Source organism: Catharus ustulatus, chromosome 10 (assembly GCF_009819885.2).
Source record: "Catharus ustulatus isolate bCatUst1 chromosome 10, bCatUst1.pri.v2, whole genome shotgun sequence".
NCBI lineage: Eukaryota > Metazoa > Chordata > Aves > Passeriformes > Turdidae > Catharus > Catharus ustulatus.
Genome location: NC_046230.1, coordinates 6065898 through 6085202, shown reverse-complemented (window position 1 = coordinate 6085202; position 19305 = coordinate 6065898). Strand labels below are relative to the sequence as shown.

Genomic DNA, 19305 nt, shown 5'->3' with positions numbered 1-19305 from the left:
GCTGTGCCTGCTCATCCCTGGAAGTGTCCATGGCCAGGTTGGATGGGGCTTGGAGCAACCTGAGGTAGTGGAATGTGTCCCTGCTTGTGGCAGAGGGTGGGACTGGGTGAGCTTTAAGGTCCTTTCCAACACAAACTACTCTGGGATTCTCTGAATAATGTCTTTTGAGGATCCAGGAATAAGTTTCATGCAAAGGTCAGAGTTGGGAAGTTCTAGAGTTTGTGGGCCATGACACAAACAAGGATCCAAACTGGGATTTGGTTGCAATGGGAAAAGTGAATGGTGATGTTACCAAGTAAGTGAAAATATGGGTGTTTACTGCAGGGGGTGTGGAAGGGAATAAAGAGGTACTGTGGGATCAAAACCTTCTAACACCCTTTATGCTGCAAAAAACTCTGTGCTTAGTGTAGGAGAAAAAACAAGAGCTATTTTCAAACCAGAAAACATGACCTGAAATAAAACTCTCTTTATCTGTAAGACTGATCTCTCTTTACTCCTGGAATCCTAATGAACTGCGGTGGCTGTTATGTTTGACATTCCAGCTTTGAAGAGTTTGACAATGCAAGTGCTGAACAACATGGCTGCATTTATTGCTCTTCCCTCAATCCTGCAGAGGATTCTCCAGGTGAGTTCCTGAAGAGAAGGAGGTTTCACCAAGGATTTCCCACAACTTGGCACTAAATTTGTTGAAAGCCTTTTAGTGAAGGCTCTGGGATGGACAGTTGTGAAGCCACTACAGCAAAGGGTATAGGCTTTGCAGAAAGATCATGATTGGACCCAAAATATTATTGATGGTGCAATATTATTTTAGAGATGCAGTTAGTGAGTAGCAAACTTGCAGAAGAGCTGATTTTAAACAGGACCTTGGGTTGAGTGATCACAGGCAACTATAATTCGTTAATTTGCAAAACAGATGAAAGCTGATGTTGGGATTTAATAACAAACCTTGAGAAATTCAGAAAAGGAATTAGAAGGATTGTCTGTGTTGTGGAGTGGAATGATGGAGACAGTGTGGAAACACTGGTCAGGGTTTCTGTTCCAGGTGAGAGAGGAAGAGAGCTTACAGGCTTCACAGGATGAACACACACCTCTAACAACCTCTTGGTTTGATCTTAATATTGCACACAGTCTTGGATTTTGAACAAACTCCTGAGATAGCAAAGCAAGAGAGCGGATAAAAAGTGTGTGAAATGTGGTTCTATCAAAGGAAGTGTCAAGCAAACCTAATGGCTCTTCAATAACTAATTTAGTCTAGTTTTAGCTGAGGTTTTGCTATAATTTCCCGTTGGGCTTTGTTTGATGTTTAATGCAGGCCGAAAAGGATGGAGAAGCTGCGCGTGAGTGGGAGGCTTCCCTGGGTTGTGCTGAGAACTGTCATCATGGGGTGGGAATCAAAGCAGTGACCACTGTGCAGATAACAGAGCTGGGAGGTGTGACAGTGTGGAGGAAGATCCTGTTCTCCTTTGGGATAAAATGAGAGTCCTGTTGATGGCAATCTTCGCATATTTCACTCTATTTCTGTTCTGATGGACTCTTAGCAGCAATAGAAAAATCTCTATTCCAGGGGCTGGCACTGATGTCCTGGAGGCAGTAGGGGAGTGAACTGCCTTTGTCTGTTGGAGAGGGAAGTGGTTGGTGTGATGGCTCTACTGGGGAGGCTGAGGGGATGCTTCATCAGGTGAAGTGCTTTACTGAGGAAAGAAATGGATCAGGCATCACTGAGAGCAGCAAGCACAGCTCTAGTCACTGGGTTTGGAGGCAGGGGGGAACTGCTCCTGCTCATTCCACCTCCCTGGTCAGCCTGACAAATTCAGTCTGACTAAAGAGAGATTTGGAAAGGCAGATTTTTTTTTAACAACTAGAGCAAAAAATGATGACTTCTTCAAATGCAGAGAAAAGGACTGAATTTCAGGTAAAGAGCATTAGTATCAGAAGTTCATAAAATGGTAATTGGTAGCTTGTAGCTGAAAAACAGGTGTAGGAAAAATAACATCATAAAGATCAAGAGAAGACCCTACAGAAGAGGAGGTGATGTTGATACACAGGATCTCTAAGTTGCCTTTGTCTCTTAACACTTACTCTTTCATACATTTCACTCATACCCATTTTGCAAACCCCTGAGCGTGGAGTGATGTGACCTGGATTATTTGTGGGCAGCAGAGAGGGTGTGAGCCCCTCTCTGCATCCTGGGGATCCTCTGACAGATGCCAACAGCTCAGCTGGGTCCTTCAGAAATTGCTGGCTGTTTTCACTTCTGAAGATTTTTCACCTCTGAAGCTCATTTAAGTCTTATTAACTTCCTATCCTCCCCTTTAGGAGATGGGCACTTCCCCTGAGAGCTTGCCTGTGCTGGGTCTCACCAGCCTGGTGCCCTCAGTGCTTGGCACCTCCTCTGGGAACAGTGTCCTTTGTTACCAGACAAACCCTTCATTGAACCCTGTGCTCTCGTCCTTAACCCCACATTTCCATTCACTCTGCCTTCACACCAACCCTTATTCCTGGGTTCCTGGCACTGCCCTGCTCCTCTTGTTTGTGGGTTTGTGGCTGTGTTTTGTTAAACTCTTCCTCCAGAGCTTGCAGGGGGTGCCAGTGGGAGGTTTCTGTGACATTTATTTGGATGCACAGCTTGGCCGTTGGGGGAACATTGCTTTGAATCCAGCTAGGAAGCTGGTGTCGGGATGGTCATGAGCAAATCTTACTCTGTGGCCTTGTCATAAGTGCTGAGCTCAAATGTTCAGGGATTCTGAACCCTGGCCTGGCTGGGGATCAGGAAGAAAACCAAGGCAGCAGATTTTTTGCCTTCCAGTCATCTGGGAATGCCATTTAAGTGCCCTGCAGGAAAGAATCATAGCAGGCACAGGTGATGCTTTCCCAGACAGGAAGATCCCTGTGTTGTTAGCCCTGGCTGGGTGTTCCTTTTGCAGAGCTGTGTAGTTGTTCTTTGAAGCCATGCAAAATTCCAACCCCTGGTGCCAAACCCTTCAGTCCTGGCTCTGAGCTCTCTGGAGGGCACTTAGATGTGTTACTGATGTGTCACCTTAACTGTGACCACAAGGAATATTGAAACCAGCCTTTCTGGGCCCTGGAGTGCGTACAGCCTTTCCCAAGCCCTCCAAATATTTTGGTGAAATGCAGAATTACAAGTGGTGCTTGTCGACAGGGCCCTCAGATGCTTTTCCAGCAGAGCTCAAGGCTTGTGTTGAAGCATAGATGTGCTGGAGCTGCAGGCTGGGAGGTGGCACAGCTGCCCAGGGAATTCACTGGGGGTTTTGTTGGAAGGTGGATAACATCAGTAAACTGAGGTAGATTATCTTGCCTTTTCTGAAAAGGAATTAGAGTATTCCAATTTTAGCAGACTGTTTTTCTCCCTCTTCTGGGCTTAGCTGCTTACAGATTATACCTTATGCAAATGTTAACTTTGCAACCAAAGCGTTTGGCCAAAGGGCACCATGCAAGGGATGGGGCCAAACCTGCAGCTTTCCCAGAAAACAGGCAGGCTTCTGACACCTGCCTGTCCCAGCACCTGGGCTCAGCACTATCAACCAAAGTCATGTGAAATAATAATCGATAGAATTGCTCCTGCTCATCCTTTCTAGTGTTGGAGAGTTGCTTATTAACTGGGGAGTCTGAACTGAATGCATTAGGAGAGATACCAGAGGAATCCTCTTGAGCATTAAGAAAAATTCCATGTTATTAAGGATGTGAGTGCTCTCTGAAGAGGGCTGAGAGGTTGAGTGTTAATTCCCTTACAAAGCTGTAATCCTTCATGAATGTTTTGTAAGCAGATGCAGCTGATGCCTCCTACAAAACCGAGAGCTAGAAAAGCCCGGAATGTAAAAGCTACCTGAAGGGACCTCAAAGAGGGGAGGGAAGGATTCTCTGAAAACTGTTTCCAGAGTGGAAGCAGAAAGCTCCAAAAAGCTTATATTTTTCCCACTCCTGCTTAGGACTTTGGCTGGTTTTTTTCCTTGTCCAGGAGATCAGCACTGGGATTAGTTGTGTGTGGAGCGTTTGCTCTGGCCCCTTGCAGAGGGGAGAAGCTGAAGTGAATGTGCTTGCAGAGTGCATTTATTAGCACTGGTAGCAAAGCAAGTGCTATTTCCTGGACCCAGGAAGAAATGGGAAGTGGAAGAGACAGAGCTAGCTGAAAGGGCTGCATGAGCACCTCTGGGCTGTGTGTGGATCCCTGCCAGCTCTTCCCCATCTGTTTGTTGGTGGCAGCCCTGGGCAGCCAGCTTGGCTCTGGCTCCTTGTGCTGATGCCATGTTCCTAGGGCAGCACCAGCCTGGGAGCAGCTGCTGGGATCTGTTCCTGGTTGGTGCAGTGCCAGTAGCACTGCATGGGATGGCACATCCATATCTGGAGTATGCCTGAATTCCAACCCAGGACCAACTCTATGAGGTGGAATTGATAAAGATATTCTTTCATGAAGCTAACTGATCCCATGAGGCTTTTGGGGCTGGAAATTTTGTGGGGTCTGAAGCTGCAATTTAGAAGCATTATAACTCTGTGGAGAGATGACCTGGGAGCTGTGGGTGTGATGCTGGAGGCAGGCAGGCAGCTCCAGCCCATCCCATCAGATAGCTCCAGCAGGGAATGACCACAGACTCACTGCTGGCACTGGGCTGCCAGTCTCAGGGTGAGGCTTGGCCAGACCATGGGCCTCCTCTGTAAAAAACAAAGTCCATTTCCTTCCCAGCTGACATTATTTTTAGAGATCATCAAGCATTACTTGAGGAAAAGACAGCAACTGAAAGCCCTCAGACTTGTGTTCTCCCTCTGCAAAGCTGCAGGTGGGTCTTTATTCTTCTCTCTTCTTCACATCTCCTCCTCTTCCACTCTGTGTCCGAACAGGAAACCAGTAGCTTTGAAAATCTCCGCCTGCAGCTTAGGAAGTTTGAGGTGCTATATGGAAATTGTGGGATTGGGACAGTTTGTGAATGATCTGTTGGCCATGCCTTGAGGGCTTTAGAAGAGGAGCTGCTGGCTGCCTAACTGCTCTGTGCTCTGAATCACATTCCTGCTGTCTGCAAGTCCCTTTGCCTCCAAAATCCTTGCAGTGCAATACTCTTCCTGTACTGTGCTGATAAATGGTGCAGGCAGAAGGGAACCTTGGAGTGTTCAGGCTGTGCTGTTCACCCAGCAAAAAAGGAACCTGTGCAGCACATCCAGCTCTTCATGCTTCATCCAGCATGTTCCAAATCCACAGCTGCTTTTGACTCAGGGCTGCTTATATTTAGGTTTGAACATTGGTGTTTCTGCCTGTCACACTGCTCATGAGGGCTGTTGTTCAGGTGTTCCTTGACTTGCTTTCTGTAGCTTTGGTGATGCCTCAGGGTGTCTTGCAGTGTAGCTTCCATGCTGCTTTAGAGTGGCTTTGTCACTCTTGGTTCTTCTTGCCCAGTCCCAGCATGGAATCAGCCTTGCTCCTATTCCTTCTCTCCTTCATTTTATCCAGAGCTTGTTTATCCCACTCCTGTTCTGTTTCCAGTGTGTCCCCCCCTTTTTTCTACCTTCTGGGTTAGTTGCCTTTTCACACCTTGCTGGTCTGTTTTTGCCAGTGTCCTGCCCCTTCCAGCAGACAGCTTCTCTCAGGTTCCTGCACAGAACTGTACTTTGGGGGGTGACAGGGTGGGTGTGCAGGTCTGTTAGGGCTGAAGCAGGCTGGAGGAAGGGGGAGATGCACAGGCTGGTGACCTGTACCACAGCCCTGTGCTTGTGCTGCTGGGACATGGCAATGAGGCTGCTCAGGGCATGTGAAAATCAGCCCTGCAGCACCAGGGGAGCCCAGGGCCCTGTTCCCTCTGCCAGCTGGGCTGTGGGCTCAGCAGTGACTGGGGTGTTCTCTTCCAGCCTGCAGATGAAGGGTCTGAAGGGAATGAGCCTGGGGATGAGGCACCCCTGGCTGGACAAGAGCATGGGGCAGTGGTGGGGCTGAGAGCTGGCTGGCCATGCTGTTCACTTCAATATTCCTCAAATGTACTCTCCAAATGTCAGCTCCTGAATGGAGTTTCCAGTTTTGAGCCAGACACACTAATTTATACTGATGTTATCTACTGAGTTTCGCTAATTACTGATTTTTCTCATCAGTATGTGGGATTATTCCGCTGTCCCTGTGCATGTGCAACATATTTAACTCTGCAATCATAGTTTCCATTTGCAGTTCCAATCCAGAGGAAAAAAGACCTAAAAAGAATCAGAATGGTCATATCCTGTGATTCAACTGCAGCTTTGCATTTCTTCATACAGGATCCAGTTTATGGAAAAGGGAAACTTGGAGAAATTCAAGGGCTTGTCCTGGGAATGCTGGACACTTTTAACTATGAACAAGTAAGTTGCCTGTGTTTCTGTTCTGTCCACCCTTGCATGCAGCATTATTTTAGCTGCCTGGCCTACTGCTCTCTCTCTCATTTGTCATTTCTATCTGCAGGGCAAAGTCAATGGACATGTGAGTGACTTCTGTGTGATTGGGGGATGGGGAGGGAGTTCAGTTTGCTCACAGATTGCAAGTGAAGGGACTGACAGGTACATGGTGAACACCTCTGCAGCTCAGTTCTGTGTTAAATGTACCAGAAGGATAAACATCTGCTTTTTCTCCAGCTCATCCTGCAGTTATGGATTCAAAGGCGCAAAGCTGATATGTTTTGTCTTTATCAGCAGTTTTAAATAACAGGTTTTTAAATTAGGCCTTTTTTACACTTCCAAGTGATAATGCTGCACTTCCTTTGTGACCTGGTGAGATTTCCTTTTCATCTCATTCCTGCTTTTTCTCAGTCCAGTCCCAAATCCCAGTCAGTCTCCACACTTCAGCAGTTTTCTGAAACTCCTTTTCCCCTAAACAGCATGCTGTTCCTCTGAGCCCCTCTCCCCACTCATGTGGCAGTGCCATCCCAGCAGCTGCTCAGAGCAGGCTCCAGCACCAGCAGCCAATGCAGAAACACAATGAGAAATAGCTTTGCTGTGAAGGCTGAGCACCAGGACCCTTTATCTGTGTTTGGGTTCTTGCAGAAGGTGTGGGCAGCTCCTGTCCCTGCCTGGCAGCTCTGGGACAGGCTGTGTGATGGGATGGGATCCTCTGGGGCAGCCTTTTGTAGCTGCTGTAGTGAAGCATGGATGGATGAGGGAGCAGAACCCCTGTGCCTGAGAGACACTTGATGCTGGAAATTCAGGATGGTTCTTTGGGCTCTTTGCAAATGAGCATCCATTGGGAAGGACAGACAGATGAGCAGTTCAAGGGTGTTTTTGATGACTTTAATTGCCATAGTGCATTTGAGCTTTGATTTTTATTAGCACGTTTCTCCTAAAATGGGGATATAAGCAGTAGCTTGCCTGATAGAAGGGGGAAAAAAACAAGGTTTGATGTGGAAGATGACAAAATGAGCCTGCCATGCCTCTCTTAATGCTCTTGGGCAAAAATCAATACAGGACTTGTCTATTTGAGAGTGCAGAGGAATTGCTCCATTAACATGGATGATGGATGATGAAAGGTGATGAAAGGATAAGTGTTTTGTGGTCAGTGAATAGAAAGCGTAGGAGAAGTGATTTTATTGGGTTGTTTCAGCTCTTAGTGAGCTGCTAAGCTGCTTTTTCTGAAGAGCTGGTCAGCAGGGAGTTTCTGCAGTCTGGAGGTGACGCTGACTTGCTCTGTGTGTTGTCTTCCACACAGACCCTTCTGGAGACAACCACGAGCCTTTTAAACCACGATCTCCACTGGTCCCTGTGTAACCTGAGAGCCTCTGTCACCAGAGGCCTTACCCCAAAGCAGGATTACTGCTGCATCTGTCTCCAGCAGTACAAAAGGAGGCAAGAAACTGCTGATGAAATCATTGTTTTCAGGTAAAGTTATAGGGTCGGGTTGCAGCTATGATCATGTTGATAGTTTTAAAAGGGGAAACAAATCTGCGGGTTGGCTTGCCTGAGTAATGATCTGTATTCCTGGAACATATCTCCCTGCTGCCTTGCACTGTGAGAGGGCTGGCTAATCACACCCATCAGAGCCTGCTTTGCATGCAGCCAGCTCTGCCTGGCTCTGAGGAATCGCCTCCCAGTTCCAGGGGCTGGCTGTCACTTTTCTGTCCCCTCTCCCAGCAGTGTGCTTTAGGCACTGCAACACCCTGGGCTCATCTGTGTATTTGTACATCTAGGATCTGCCACAGCCCTGGCATCTCCCATGACCTGTGTGTCTGTAAAATAAGATGAAATCATTATCACCTTGATGTTACAGTCTGTAGCTGTATCAGCAAATGGGCATCCAGTGTTGGTTCTGAGAGTCTGGAAATCAGCAGGAGGCTGAGGATACACTGCCCATCTGCTGATTCCCAGATACGGCCTTTTCCCACTGGGCAGCCCCTTCCTCTCCATGGTGCAGAGCTCAGGAGGTGCTGCCCTGCTCCCAGCACTGACTTCCTCTCTTCCCAGCTGTGGCCACTTGTACCACTCACTGTGCCTGCTGAGTAAGGAGTGTGGGGTGGTCACCAAGGGCCTCATGAGGTGGATGTGCTACAAATGCAACTCGAGCAACAAGGGAGGGAAGCTGAGTGAGAACTTCTCAGAGCTGAAAAAAGGGACTGCAGCATCCTTGGCACAGGTAAGTTTTGTGAGGTGGTTTCTTGTAGGTAAACTTTCATCATCACTTCCTTCTCTGTCTGTCTGTGTTTCCAGACAAGACTCTGAGTAGTACCTCTCAAACACTCTGAGCAACTAATTGGTCACTTTTCTGAATGCCAGTTTATTTTGGTGAGGGTACAACTCTGGAAATCATGGAAATTTATTAATCCAGAAGGTCTAGGAGCTGGTGGGAGGGGCAGCTGGATGCTTGCAGCTGGTAGTGTGGACAAGTCCACAAATTATGTCAAATTATTTTTAGGTGTGTTTTATATAAAACTTAGATTGAAAGCTGGTGCATTCCTTGTGGCTGGATTGTGAAGCCTCTGTTCCACCTCCCTAGCAGATAATCTGGCTCTGGATAAAATGCCTGGGATTGATTTTAGTCGCTAAGTGCTTGCACGTTATTTTTAAGAAGCTTGAGTGTAACTAAGACTGATGCAGCTGGATTTGGGTGAGAGAACAGAGAATTAATTTGTATTTATTGTCAGTATTTGTGCACTGAAAGTTTCATCATCCCTAATTCAAACTGAAGTGCAGCCTCAAGTATATATGGAGCTGTCTTTTCCCTGGGCTGGTGGTTTGGTGGGTTCTCTTAGGGGATGTTGCATGTGGGCAGCTGAGCTCTGCTGCTCCTCATTCCCGTGGCCCCTGGGTGAGGGTTTGTTCCCAGCTGCCTCAGGGTACTTTGTGCATTTGTCACCATACAGATGTGCACTCCTGGAGCCCAAATAGCTCAATCTTGGAGTACGTTTTTATAGTAGTACTTTGGTTTTGTTCTAGCAGATGATTTCAATTCCTGCCAAACCTATCCCGATCAACACTCCTGGCTAAGGGCCTTAATCAGCTGCTGCACTCACAGGAGAGGCTTCCTGCTTGGGGGAGATGTGGGGAAAGGGAATCTTGCAGGCCTGTGTGGAGCTCCATGCAGTCTCTGCAGTCAGGCTGTGTTAGTCTTTGGTTTGGTGACAGCAGCAAAGCTTTCCCAGGAGCTTGGAAATGGAGTGTGGTGCAGCCAGGCTGAGCAGTGTGCGTGTCCTGTCCTGCTGCAGTGGGATGTGGACACTGCATCTAGGGCTGGCAAAGTTCTGCAGTCCCACATCTCACCCTATGCACTCCTGCCCCAAAGGAATGGATGTAAATGGAGGTGACAGGCTGGGCTTTAGTTTAAAAACTAAAGGCACAATTCAGTACTAAAACTGCATTCAGCACTGAAGTGCCTGACACTTGATTCTAGTGCTTTATAATTGGGTTATCCCTGGGTTTCTCCTGAGCAGTTAGTCAAGGAGCCCCCATTGACTTACCTGTAAAGAAAAAAGGGGAAAATGCTCCACATGCCAGGGCTGTGATTGGGGTAAGGAGGAGAAGATGCTTCCTTTTATTTAACTGATGACAATGAAAGGCTGGCTGAGACTCAGGGCCTAAAGGGAGATGTGGAGACTGGATGGGCAAGGAGACTTTAGAGCATGGATCATCTAGTTCCAGTTGGGAAGTGTCCATCCCAGGCCATCTCAGTGCAGAATGGTGCCCTGCTGTTTCTGCTTCCCTGCTGCCATCACGTGCTCTTGGCAGAGAATTCATGGCTTCCTGCTCCACACACACAGCCTGGCTCAGCAGAGCCCCAGCACTGCTCAGGCCCCCAGCTCCTCCTTCCTGTGTCCCAGATCCTCTCCAAGTCTGTGATGTTCCTCACATATCTAAATTACAATATTTCACTGTTGTACTTGCATGTGATCAAACTGTTGCGCAGTCACATCTTAAAAAAGCTGAGTATATTTAGACTTGGCAATGGACTGGAGAATCTCTAGCTCCTGCAGGAAATTTGTTTGCTGAACAATCACTGCTCAGCAGCGTTAACTAAGCCTGGGAGGTAAGGATTCCTCTGGCCTGCCATGGGCTGAGTTACAGAATAGACTCTGTGCTGGGGCAAAGCTGGGAATGCAGACTGGGGGAGATGGGGCTTCTCTGTGTCCTCTCTTGACTCTGCTGGCCCCAGCCAGACCCAGAGCTCTGAGCTGGACAAGCTGCTCTGGCTCCACAGCTGGTGTTTGTGAGCAGGAAATCCTGAGTGAGGTCCTGCTAACGGCATTGTGTTTCCAGCCCTGCCCTCCCCCGTCAGATCTGGAGCTTCCAGGCTCTTCTGCACAGAGATCTGTGGGGGGAGGGTGATTGGTTCCAGCCCTGTGCTCGATCCCACAGTGACAGCTCCAGAGCTTCTGGGCCCTTCTGCACAGAGATCTGTGGGGAGGGTGTTTCCCTGTAGCCCCTTTGAAGACCCTGAGAGCCTAGTTCCTCTCTTGGCAAAATCTAATATGGTGATCTTCAGTTGAGGTATTTATTTTCTTAGGAAGCCTTGAATTAGGAGTAGAGTCATACTGAGAAATGCCACTGAGCATCTGGAGTGCATTTCACAGCACTAATTCTGCCCTGCCCAGGCAAAGGCTGTCACTTTGAGTTGTGCAGTGTGGCTGAGATGTGCATTTGAAACGACAGCCCAACAGACAGAGCTTCCTCTGTCCAGCTCTGTGTGGTGCTGGGGCCATTCTCTGAAACTGGGGAGGTGGAGAGATGCCACAAGCCAGGACTGACCCATTACAGGATCAATGACAGCATGGATTTAAGTGGAACCTGGCTGGGATGAAGGCTTGGCACACTCTGCCCCAGCCAAGGGGAGCAGAAAGAAGGACACAGGGGATTTTCTTTCCTCTGATTCTGCTACCAAGTTTGTGCTTTCTGTGTTACCCCTGAGCCTCACCAGCGTCCCAAGGGTAATCCTCTGGGGCTGGATCTGTCCTACCCTCCTACCTTGGAGCATACCATAAATGAGAGTTCAAAGAAATGGGAGCTTGTTTTTATGGTGGGTCTCTAATCCACCTGCAAAACTGTGTGTTTGTTGTGGTGGGTGGAGCTCACTGAGACATGAGGGCTGAGGGCTTAACAGCTGGGCCACTGCCTGAATACCTGCAGGAAAGGCTCTGACTACCTGCCTACAAGGCACTGACTGATTCCCAAAACTCATTTGCCTCCTTTCAGTGAGTGAATGTTTTCTGTTTGTTCTGCCAGCCTATGCACTGGGGATCAGGGAGAGGCAGAGTCTTTGGGCCATAAGCCCTGCCATGAGCCCCTGAGCTGCCATGCTCTGGTTATTCTGTGTCCGAGGAGTTCTGAGCATGCTGTTGTTGGAGCTGTCCAGATGGCAGATATGTTTTATTCAGGAGTTTAATCCTGTCAAGTCACGCCAGGACGGACAATAGACTTGATCCATAGTTAATCCAGTTTGTCAGGCTCTACCTTTGGGCTCTGTCCTGCAGTTTTCCTGTGTCCCTCCCTGTGACAGCCTTCCAGACCCTTGGAAACAGCTCTCACATGTGAGGGGCTGGTCCCACATCCCTCATCTGACTTTAAAGTGCCTCTGCACCAAGTGCTTTCCGTTGGGCAACAGTGAAGGTTTAGGATGGTTTTTTTCACCAAAACTTACTTTAGAGCCTGACAGATGTTCCATGACCTCCATCCATCGGGAGACAGAGCCAGTGGTAGGGTTTTCAGGGTAACAGTGACCATCAGGTATTAACTTATCTCCAGCAATATAAAAAAACTCCCAAGGGTTTTGTAACTCTGAAAATGTTCAGGTGCCCAGTAACACCATAGAGATAATTAGTGTTTTACAGTTACAAGAATGGACATTCTCTCCCCTGTGGAGAATGTTTCCATACAAATTAACCAAGCAAACATCCAGTCCTTTGGCTTTGGAGGTGGATTCCTTCTCTTCAGCAGTGCACAGGAAATCCACTTGAGGAAGGAACTGGAACATCTGATTGCTTGTAATGGAAACAAAAGCAATCTAGTAAAAAGAATACTGAATGCAAGTGTCTTATGAGCTGGTAGAGGAGGACTAAAGCTAAAGCTGCAAACTGTACAAATTGAAAGACTGATTTGAAAACCAGAATTATCCTGTAGCAGCTTTTAAATCAAAATTGACTGTTTTCTTGAGCTTCTCATGCTGGAGGAGTTGGGTGAGTTTTGTTGTTTTGTGGGGTTTTTTTGAGAAATATCAGAGTGAATTGTAGCTGTGTCCCCTGGCCTTTCTTCAGAGCAATCTGCAGCCTGGCAGAATGCTCCTTCCACTGCCTACAATCCAAAGTGTGGCTCTGTGGGGTCTATGAGATGCTGACAGGGGGCAGGGACAGCTGATTCCAAACTGCCTGGAGCCAGGACCAGTGAGATCAGGATTACCTGGGGAAGGGTCATGGCCTGGTTAAGAGCAAACAAAGATGACAAGATTGCAGTGGGGAATCTTGACTTGACTTTACATCTCAATTTCTAAGAAACTGTTCTACAGTCTGATGAAAATTTTCTCCCTTTTAATAAAACATCCCAGTCTGGGAGGATGTGTAGAACAGACTCATTGAAATGCAGTGGCAGCTGCTGAGCTGCAGCAACCTGTGGATGTTTGCATAAACTGCAGCAGTCCCTGTTGGCAGTGGTTCCATGAGTTGAGCTGCTGTCCCACAGCCTAGGATGTGTCCATCAGGATCCAGCACAGCACCAGGGAAAGGTAGGAGGTCACTCTGCCTTCACACAGGGACCTGGGAGTAGGGGCATGTGCCAGGGGAGCTGTTCCTTGAGCTGGGCTGGCTCCTGCTGCTGCTGGAAGGGGGATGGCTGTTCCCCTCTGTGGTTCCAAGCTGAGAAATAACCAACTGGCCCAAGGCTAAGGGTGCAGCTGACTCCTGCCTTTGATGTTCCTCTGAAGGAGGGGAGTAAAATAAAGGCAAGCCAAGGCTTTGGCTGTTTGTGGCCCCTTGGTGGGAGGGTAGGAGAGGGACTGTACCAGTGCTGCTGGCTGTAGCTGAGGGTGCAGTAGCTGTTCTGGACAGCACCTTCCAAGAAAGCAGGGGAGCATCAGTGTCTGGTAAATCCCATCAGTGGGAAGCTGCATTTCCCATGACTCCCTTGCAGCCCAAGGCTGTGGCACAAGAACGATGTTGTGTGGTCTGTGTGTGTCTTGGGCACAGAGCAGCTGAGCTCCTGGGGCCAGAGCTGGGCTGAGCACATTCTGAACCTCCTGGATACGCAGCAGTGCCAGGCTGCTCCCGGGGGTCAGGAGGGATGAAGGGGACAGGAACAGAGGTGTTCCCCTGGGCTTTCTGTAAGGTTTGGGGTCACATTAATGATTAGCCTCTGGCAGGAGAGGTCACTAACCCTTACACCAAGTAGGATTTCTTCCCTCTTCTGTGTATCTTTTACACCAGACTTGAGGGAATGGCTGGAACTGTGTCAGGGCAGGGTTAGGCTGGATATGCGGAAAAGGTTCTTCCCCAGAGGGTGCTGGGCACTGCCCAGGCTCCCCAGGGAATGGGCACAGCCCCAAGGCTGCCAGAGCTCCAGGAGCATTCAGGCAGTGCTCTCATGTTGGAGTATCTGTGCAGGGCCAGGGGTTTGGTGATCCTTGTGGGTCCCTCCAACTTGGGACATTGTGTGATTGCCTTCTCTTTGTCTCCCCAACTCCTGCCCTTGAGACAACACTGCACCTCCTCAGCCTTCTGTGCTTGGCCCTGTGGGGTCTGTTCAACAGCCTCTTGGCTCATCTTTAGAAAAAGAATTCCCTGCATGAGGCCCTCTGAGCTCTCAGGTGCAGGTGCTGAGCTCAGACCAAGCACAGGCCTGTTGGGCATCATCTTTCACATTTAGTTGATGTGCTGCCGTGCTTCCTCAGAGCGTGCTGGATGAGAAATGAACACCCTGTCTGCTGGCCCATGGTGTCCAGTGAGGATGTGTGAAGGTTGTGTTTGTCATTAACTCTGAGCAGTGTTATTGCTCCTTTGGCTGAAGACATCAGTAGAAGTCCAAGGGAATATTCCAGCAGCCCCTGGTGTAGGCAGGAGCAGCTCCCCAGAGCATGACTGGGAGCACAGGGATGTGCCTCTGTGCTTCCCTGACACAGACAGTGCCCTTCTCTCCTGTCACTGCAGTCTCACGTGGCTGCAGCAGTCACTCTGTCACTAACAGACCTGTGCTCTCCCAGGCCCTGAGTGGGAGGCTTGCTCCTCAAGTTCAGCTAAGTTCAGCTGGAAATAAGAGACATCTGCCTTTCCCCTGGTGCTGCCGAGGAGGGAGAGGCCGGGTTGTGTGACAGACGGGCTGTGCAGGGGAGGCTGCTCTGCCCTGGGGCTGAGCCGGTGTCCTGGCTGCCTCGGACAGTGAGCAGGCAGGGCTCACCTGCTGCCAGGCACTGGCTCCTGTGTGCTAGCACAGGTGAGCTTCTGGAGGTGCTGGGGCTGTCCCAGGGCAGGTTTGCCCTGACCTGCCAGGCTGTTCCTGTGCAGCCATGGGCAGGGCAGTGCCTGTCCCAGACTCTCGGCTCTGCAGAGCTTGGCAGCAGCAGCAGAACACTGCTGTTCCTAGAGGGGTGTCCTGAGGTTTCCCTGAAGTTCCTTAACTGCTCTGTAATGTCACTGTCATTGTAGTGACTTTGGGTCACAGCCTGCCTTGCTCACTCTCAGATTTCTGGGAGCACCCTAAGAGCAGCAGGGCCTTATCTGACAGAAGAGAGGCAGATGTACTAACTTTGACATTAATTGGCTGGGTTCTCATTAAAGCCCTGAATTTGGGTACCTGTTTGTAAGGCTGATGAGCCATGTGAAACAGGGGAGGAAGGCCAAGGGTGGGCTTGGTGTCCACTGCCTGTGGGCTCAGCTCTGTAATTGGGAATGTGGAAGAGGTTGCCTTTGTTCCTAGGAATCCCAAACCCTTCCCCAGGACTTCTGGCTGAATCTCTGTGTTAAGGGAGCAGCCCCTGGGGAAATGGGGTGCTGTGAAGCTCCAACTGATGCAGCAATACCTTGTGTGGAAGGAATGGCAGGGGCAGCTCTGGGATGGTTCTCTGGGTGTGACACTGCCTCTGCTCAAACTGTTGGGATCTGCTTTACCTAAGCACTGGCTGATGATGGAATTTGTAGCTGTTAAATTAAAGATAATTGCAAGCTTGGGAGGGCTGTGTGGTGACTGCCAGAGGGGGTGGAATATGTGCAAGAAAAGCATGCAATAGAGATTAGCATTAGTGGTAGGATCTAGGAGAGCTGGAAAATGAAAAAAGCCTTTTTCCTTCTTCCTGGCTGAGATCCTCAGGGGTTAAATTACCTCTCTGGGGTTCTGTGTCTCATCTGAGGCCTTTCTGAGGGGGTGTGGGGATGTGCCTGGGAATGGGTTGGAGGTGCTGAAGGGTCCATCTCGGAGCTGGCCAGCCCTGCAGACAGAGGCTGTGCTGTGGGGTGAGCCCAGCACCTTCCACTGACTCCAAAGTGCTGGAACCTGGGAACCTCCCGTGGCTCCTGAAGGGAAACATGCCTTTAGTGACACGGTTGAAAAAGGAAAAGGCCTGACAGCAGTTGTTTCCATGACAACAGAAAGAATTGCCTGCAATATTTCAGCTCATCAGCCTGGGAACAGCCTGATTGATAGTTACGTGCGCATGGTAGGGAGAGAGCAGGAAAGGGGAGGCCAATTATATTGCATTTTCCTTGTCCTTGAATGCTTGTGGCCACAGCAACTGTGGAGGGCAGTTTTTCCTCGCTTTTTGTGTTTTCCAAGTGAGGATGACCTGTGTGTCCCTGGGAAGCACTGGTACAACCTGCTGGCTGTGTGTCCCTGACCCTCCCTGTCCCAGGCTCAAAGCCTATGCCAGGTGTGCAGGGAATGGGGACATCTGGCTCTCTGATTTGCAAATACTTATTTGCACTACAGAGAATATCCTGGAGAAGGAGAGAGTTTGGCAAGTGTTTCCACAAGTGATCAGCACTCAGCACATTCCTCTCTTCCCAGACTGATTAAAGGCAAGATGTGTGTGGTTTTTGGGATGGTTTCAGAACTATCCAGGCTTTAGGAAACCCATGGGGGGGCTCAGTTCATTTCCCATTGCCAAAAAACTTAAAATCAAGTAGCTTCAGTCAGTACCCACTGGCAGGATTGTAGTGGTTTTGGTTAGAAGCCCTTGGGAAATGTATTTTGGAGAAAATTATTTGAATGTTCCCTTAAAAATAGATCCCCAGAGACAACAGATGCCAGCCTGCTGCTCATGGGGGAGGCTGTTCTCCTGGCTCCTGTTGGGGTTTCTTGATGATGCTTTTGCTTTGCAATATGAGCAGAAACATTCAAAATAGAAACACTGTGGTGTGATAAATGGAACAAACCTACAAGAATCTGTGATGCTTTGTCATCTCTCCCTGGGATGTGTAAATGGTGTCATTTACAGCGGTTGGAGTGTGTGCAGCCCTCTCTGCCTTAGTGCCCTTGGTGCAGCTCTAGGCCCTCTCTTTGCTCTCACCTGCAGCTGCCCTTCACTTCTGGGGGCATTTGGCCTTGTGCACCACAGCTGGGCAGGGCCATGGCCCTGGGGACATGGCTGCACTGCTGTATGACTCACCTTGCCTCCCCCTTTCTGCCCTTCATTTCCCAGCTTTCGGTCTGTAACACCTCCCTAGAGGACAAGAGCTGGGACCTCACGATGCCCTTACAGAGTAGCAACAGTTGTTAGCCATGGGCGGAGTCACAGGGTGGTGGCACACACAGCCCGTGTCCTCTCTGTTCCTGTGCCGCGGGGTCGGGCTGGGCAGGGCGGGCACACGGGACAGGGCTGGGGGAAGCTGCTGGCTGTGAGCAAGTTTTCCCATGCCTTTTTTCCTTCCTCAGAGGTATCCCAGTACTGTCAGTCTGTGCCATCAGGGACAGAGCCCAGCAGTAACTCACTGTGGATGCAGGGGTGTAACTGTTGTTTGGGCAAGAACAATACTAATTTTTTCTCCCCCAAACCTGGAGTGCACATAGTGGCTTCATGCCAAGGTAAAGATGTCTAAAGAGACCTCCCAAACAGGTTGTGGACTGACTGCTCCCAGCCCAGGAATTAACTTCTGTGTGTAGGAACTTGACAGCCTGCTCTGTGTGGTTTCTCTAACTTTCTTACTCTTTCTCAGATGAGTTCAGAGTCTGTGTTGGATCCTCAGCAAATCCAAGCTTTTGACCAGCTCTGCCGACTCAATCGAGGCACGTCCCGAGTACGTACCCGCCGTTTTCCTTCTGCTGTTACACTGGTGATGGGCATTGTTCACATTGCCAAGCCAGACATTGCCACTGGCAAGCCAGGGCTCTGGCTTTTCTCTGGGTTTTGGTCTAGTGCTGGGACTTGGCTGTGGCACACTGCAAGGCAGCCATGCTGGGGGTCACTGGCATGGGAATGCCTCTGGCTTTGGGGCTGGGCCTGACAGGTGTCCATGGGGTGATCCTTTGATTTGTGACTAAACTCCGTTCTAGACTCCGTAGCTCCTGCAGTCACTCAGAACATTCCCTCCTCCTTTGCCCATGCTGTCCCAAGGAGAGTGCAGCTCCCTTTGTCCCTGGCATTTTCTTTGTGCTCCTGCCTGTTCTGGCTGTGGTTGTTGGCACTTTCAGTTCTTTCTGGGTTTGTTTTTCAATTATCTGACATCAGAGCAACCTAAAGACCCCTGGAGAGTTGTTCAGTTGAGGACTGGTGACCTGCACGGAGCTCTGTACGGTTCCTCCATACCATGCATGGCCTTGGCTTTACCTGGCTTAAGGCTTCTCTCGCTGCAGCAGGGACACAGTGATGCCCTGGGCTCTCTGTGCCCTGCAGGAACGTTCCTGGGGTGACAGAGGGGTTTTCCTTGCAGCTGGCTCTCCTGACGGAGCTGGCGCGTGGGGGCCACGGCGGCGGTGACAAGCACGGGCTGCTCAGTGTTTCCCAGGGGGACCCGGCCACCAGCAGCGTCTTCCAGAACGAGAACTTCCAGCTGCACCTGACGCCCCCTCCGCTGGCTGAAGAGTAGCACTCCTGCCCTGGCTGGGCCACAGCTGCTCCCAGGATGTGGTGCTGGGAAGCCTTCCCACCACAACACAGGATTTTCCCCCACAGCACCTTTCCCAGACCCCTTCTGTGCTCACCCTCACTGGGTGCTGGTGGGTTGTAGCTCCAGCTCTGCTTTAGCAGTCGTGGTGCAGCTGGACTGGAAGCTGGAACTCTGGGACAGACCCCAGCACACAGAGGCACAGGGAGGGCTGCCTGTGCTGATTCAGGGGTGCATGGCAGCAGCAGGAACTTTTCCAAGCAAGTAACCAAATCAACTCTGCCCCGTTGGAGGAGCCTGTCCTGTGCCCAGAGGCCCTGTGTCCCCATGCTGTGCTGGTTCTGTGGCTGGGGGCCACACCTGAGTTCTGTGTTCTGCTAAAGGCAGCTGTTTTGGCAAGGCCTGGCCCTGCTGTCTCCTGGCAGTAGCTATGGGGCCTGAGGGCACAGAATGGGCAAATGTGGAGAAGGCTTAAGAATGCAGGACATGACACCTGTGTGAGCAAACTGACCTGCACCTGCTGTGTTCTACCAACACATTAAAGAGGCTCTTGGTTGAACTTCCTGTGTGACTTCTGCACTTCTGACTGGGCTCCTGGTAAGAGAAAGATGCATCTTGTGCCTGTGGGTGAAGCTCAAACCTCCCCTCTCACCTCGTTGTACCTGTGTTGGGGATGGGAGGAGTGTGTGTGTAGAAAAGGTGCCTCAGGCCCTTGGGGGCCCTTCCAAGGGATAGAGAGTGGGTGTGATGGGCACTGATGGTCACAGACCTTTAGCACTTTGCTCTCAGCACCTCAGCCTAGTGTTGGTGGGGTTTCTGTGCTGTCACAAACACTCCTCTTCCC

At 49.9% G+C, this 19305-nt stretch overlaps 1 protein-coding gene across 2 annotated transcripts in view; it reads left to right on the top strand.

Moving 5' to 3' along the window:
- The window catches only part of VPS8 (VPS8 subunit of CORVET complex), a 68265-nt gene extending 49245 nt beyond the window's left edge, over positions 1-19020 (top strand). For both annotated transcript variants that reach the window (XM_033069215.1, XM_033069214.1), the window contains 6 exons: positions 543-625; positions 6250-6330; positions 7667-7836; positions 8419-8587; positions 17574-17654; positions 18288-19020. In XM_033069215.1, coding sequence (XP_032925106.1) covers positions 543-625; positions 6250-6330; positions 7667-7836; positions 8419-8587; positions 17574-17654; positions 18288-18443 — 740 coding nt within the window. In that variant the 3' untranslated portion in view covers positions 18444-19020. The remainder of the gene's footprint in view (positions 1-542; positions 626-6249; positions 6331-7666; positions 7837-8418; positions 8588-17573; positions 17655-18287) is intronic.
- Positions 19021-19305: the final 285 nt, after the last annotated feature.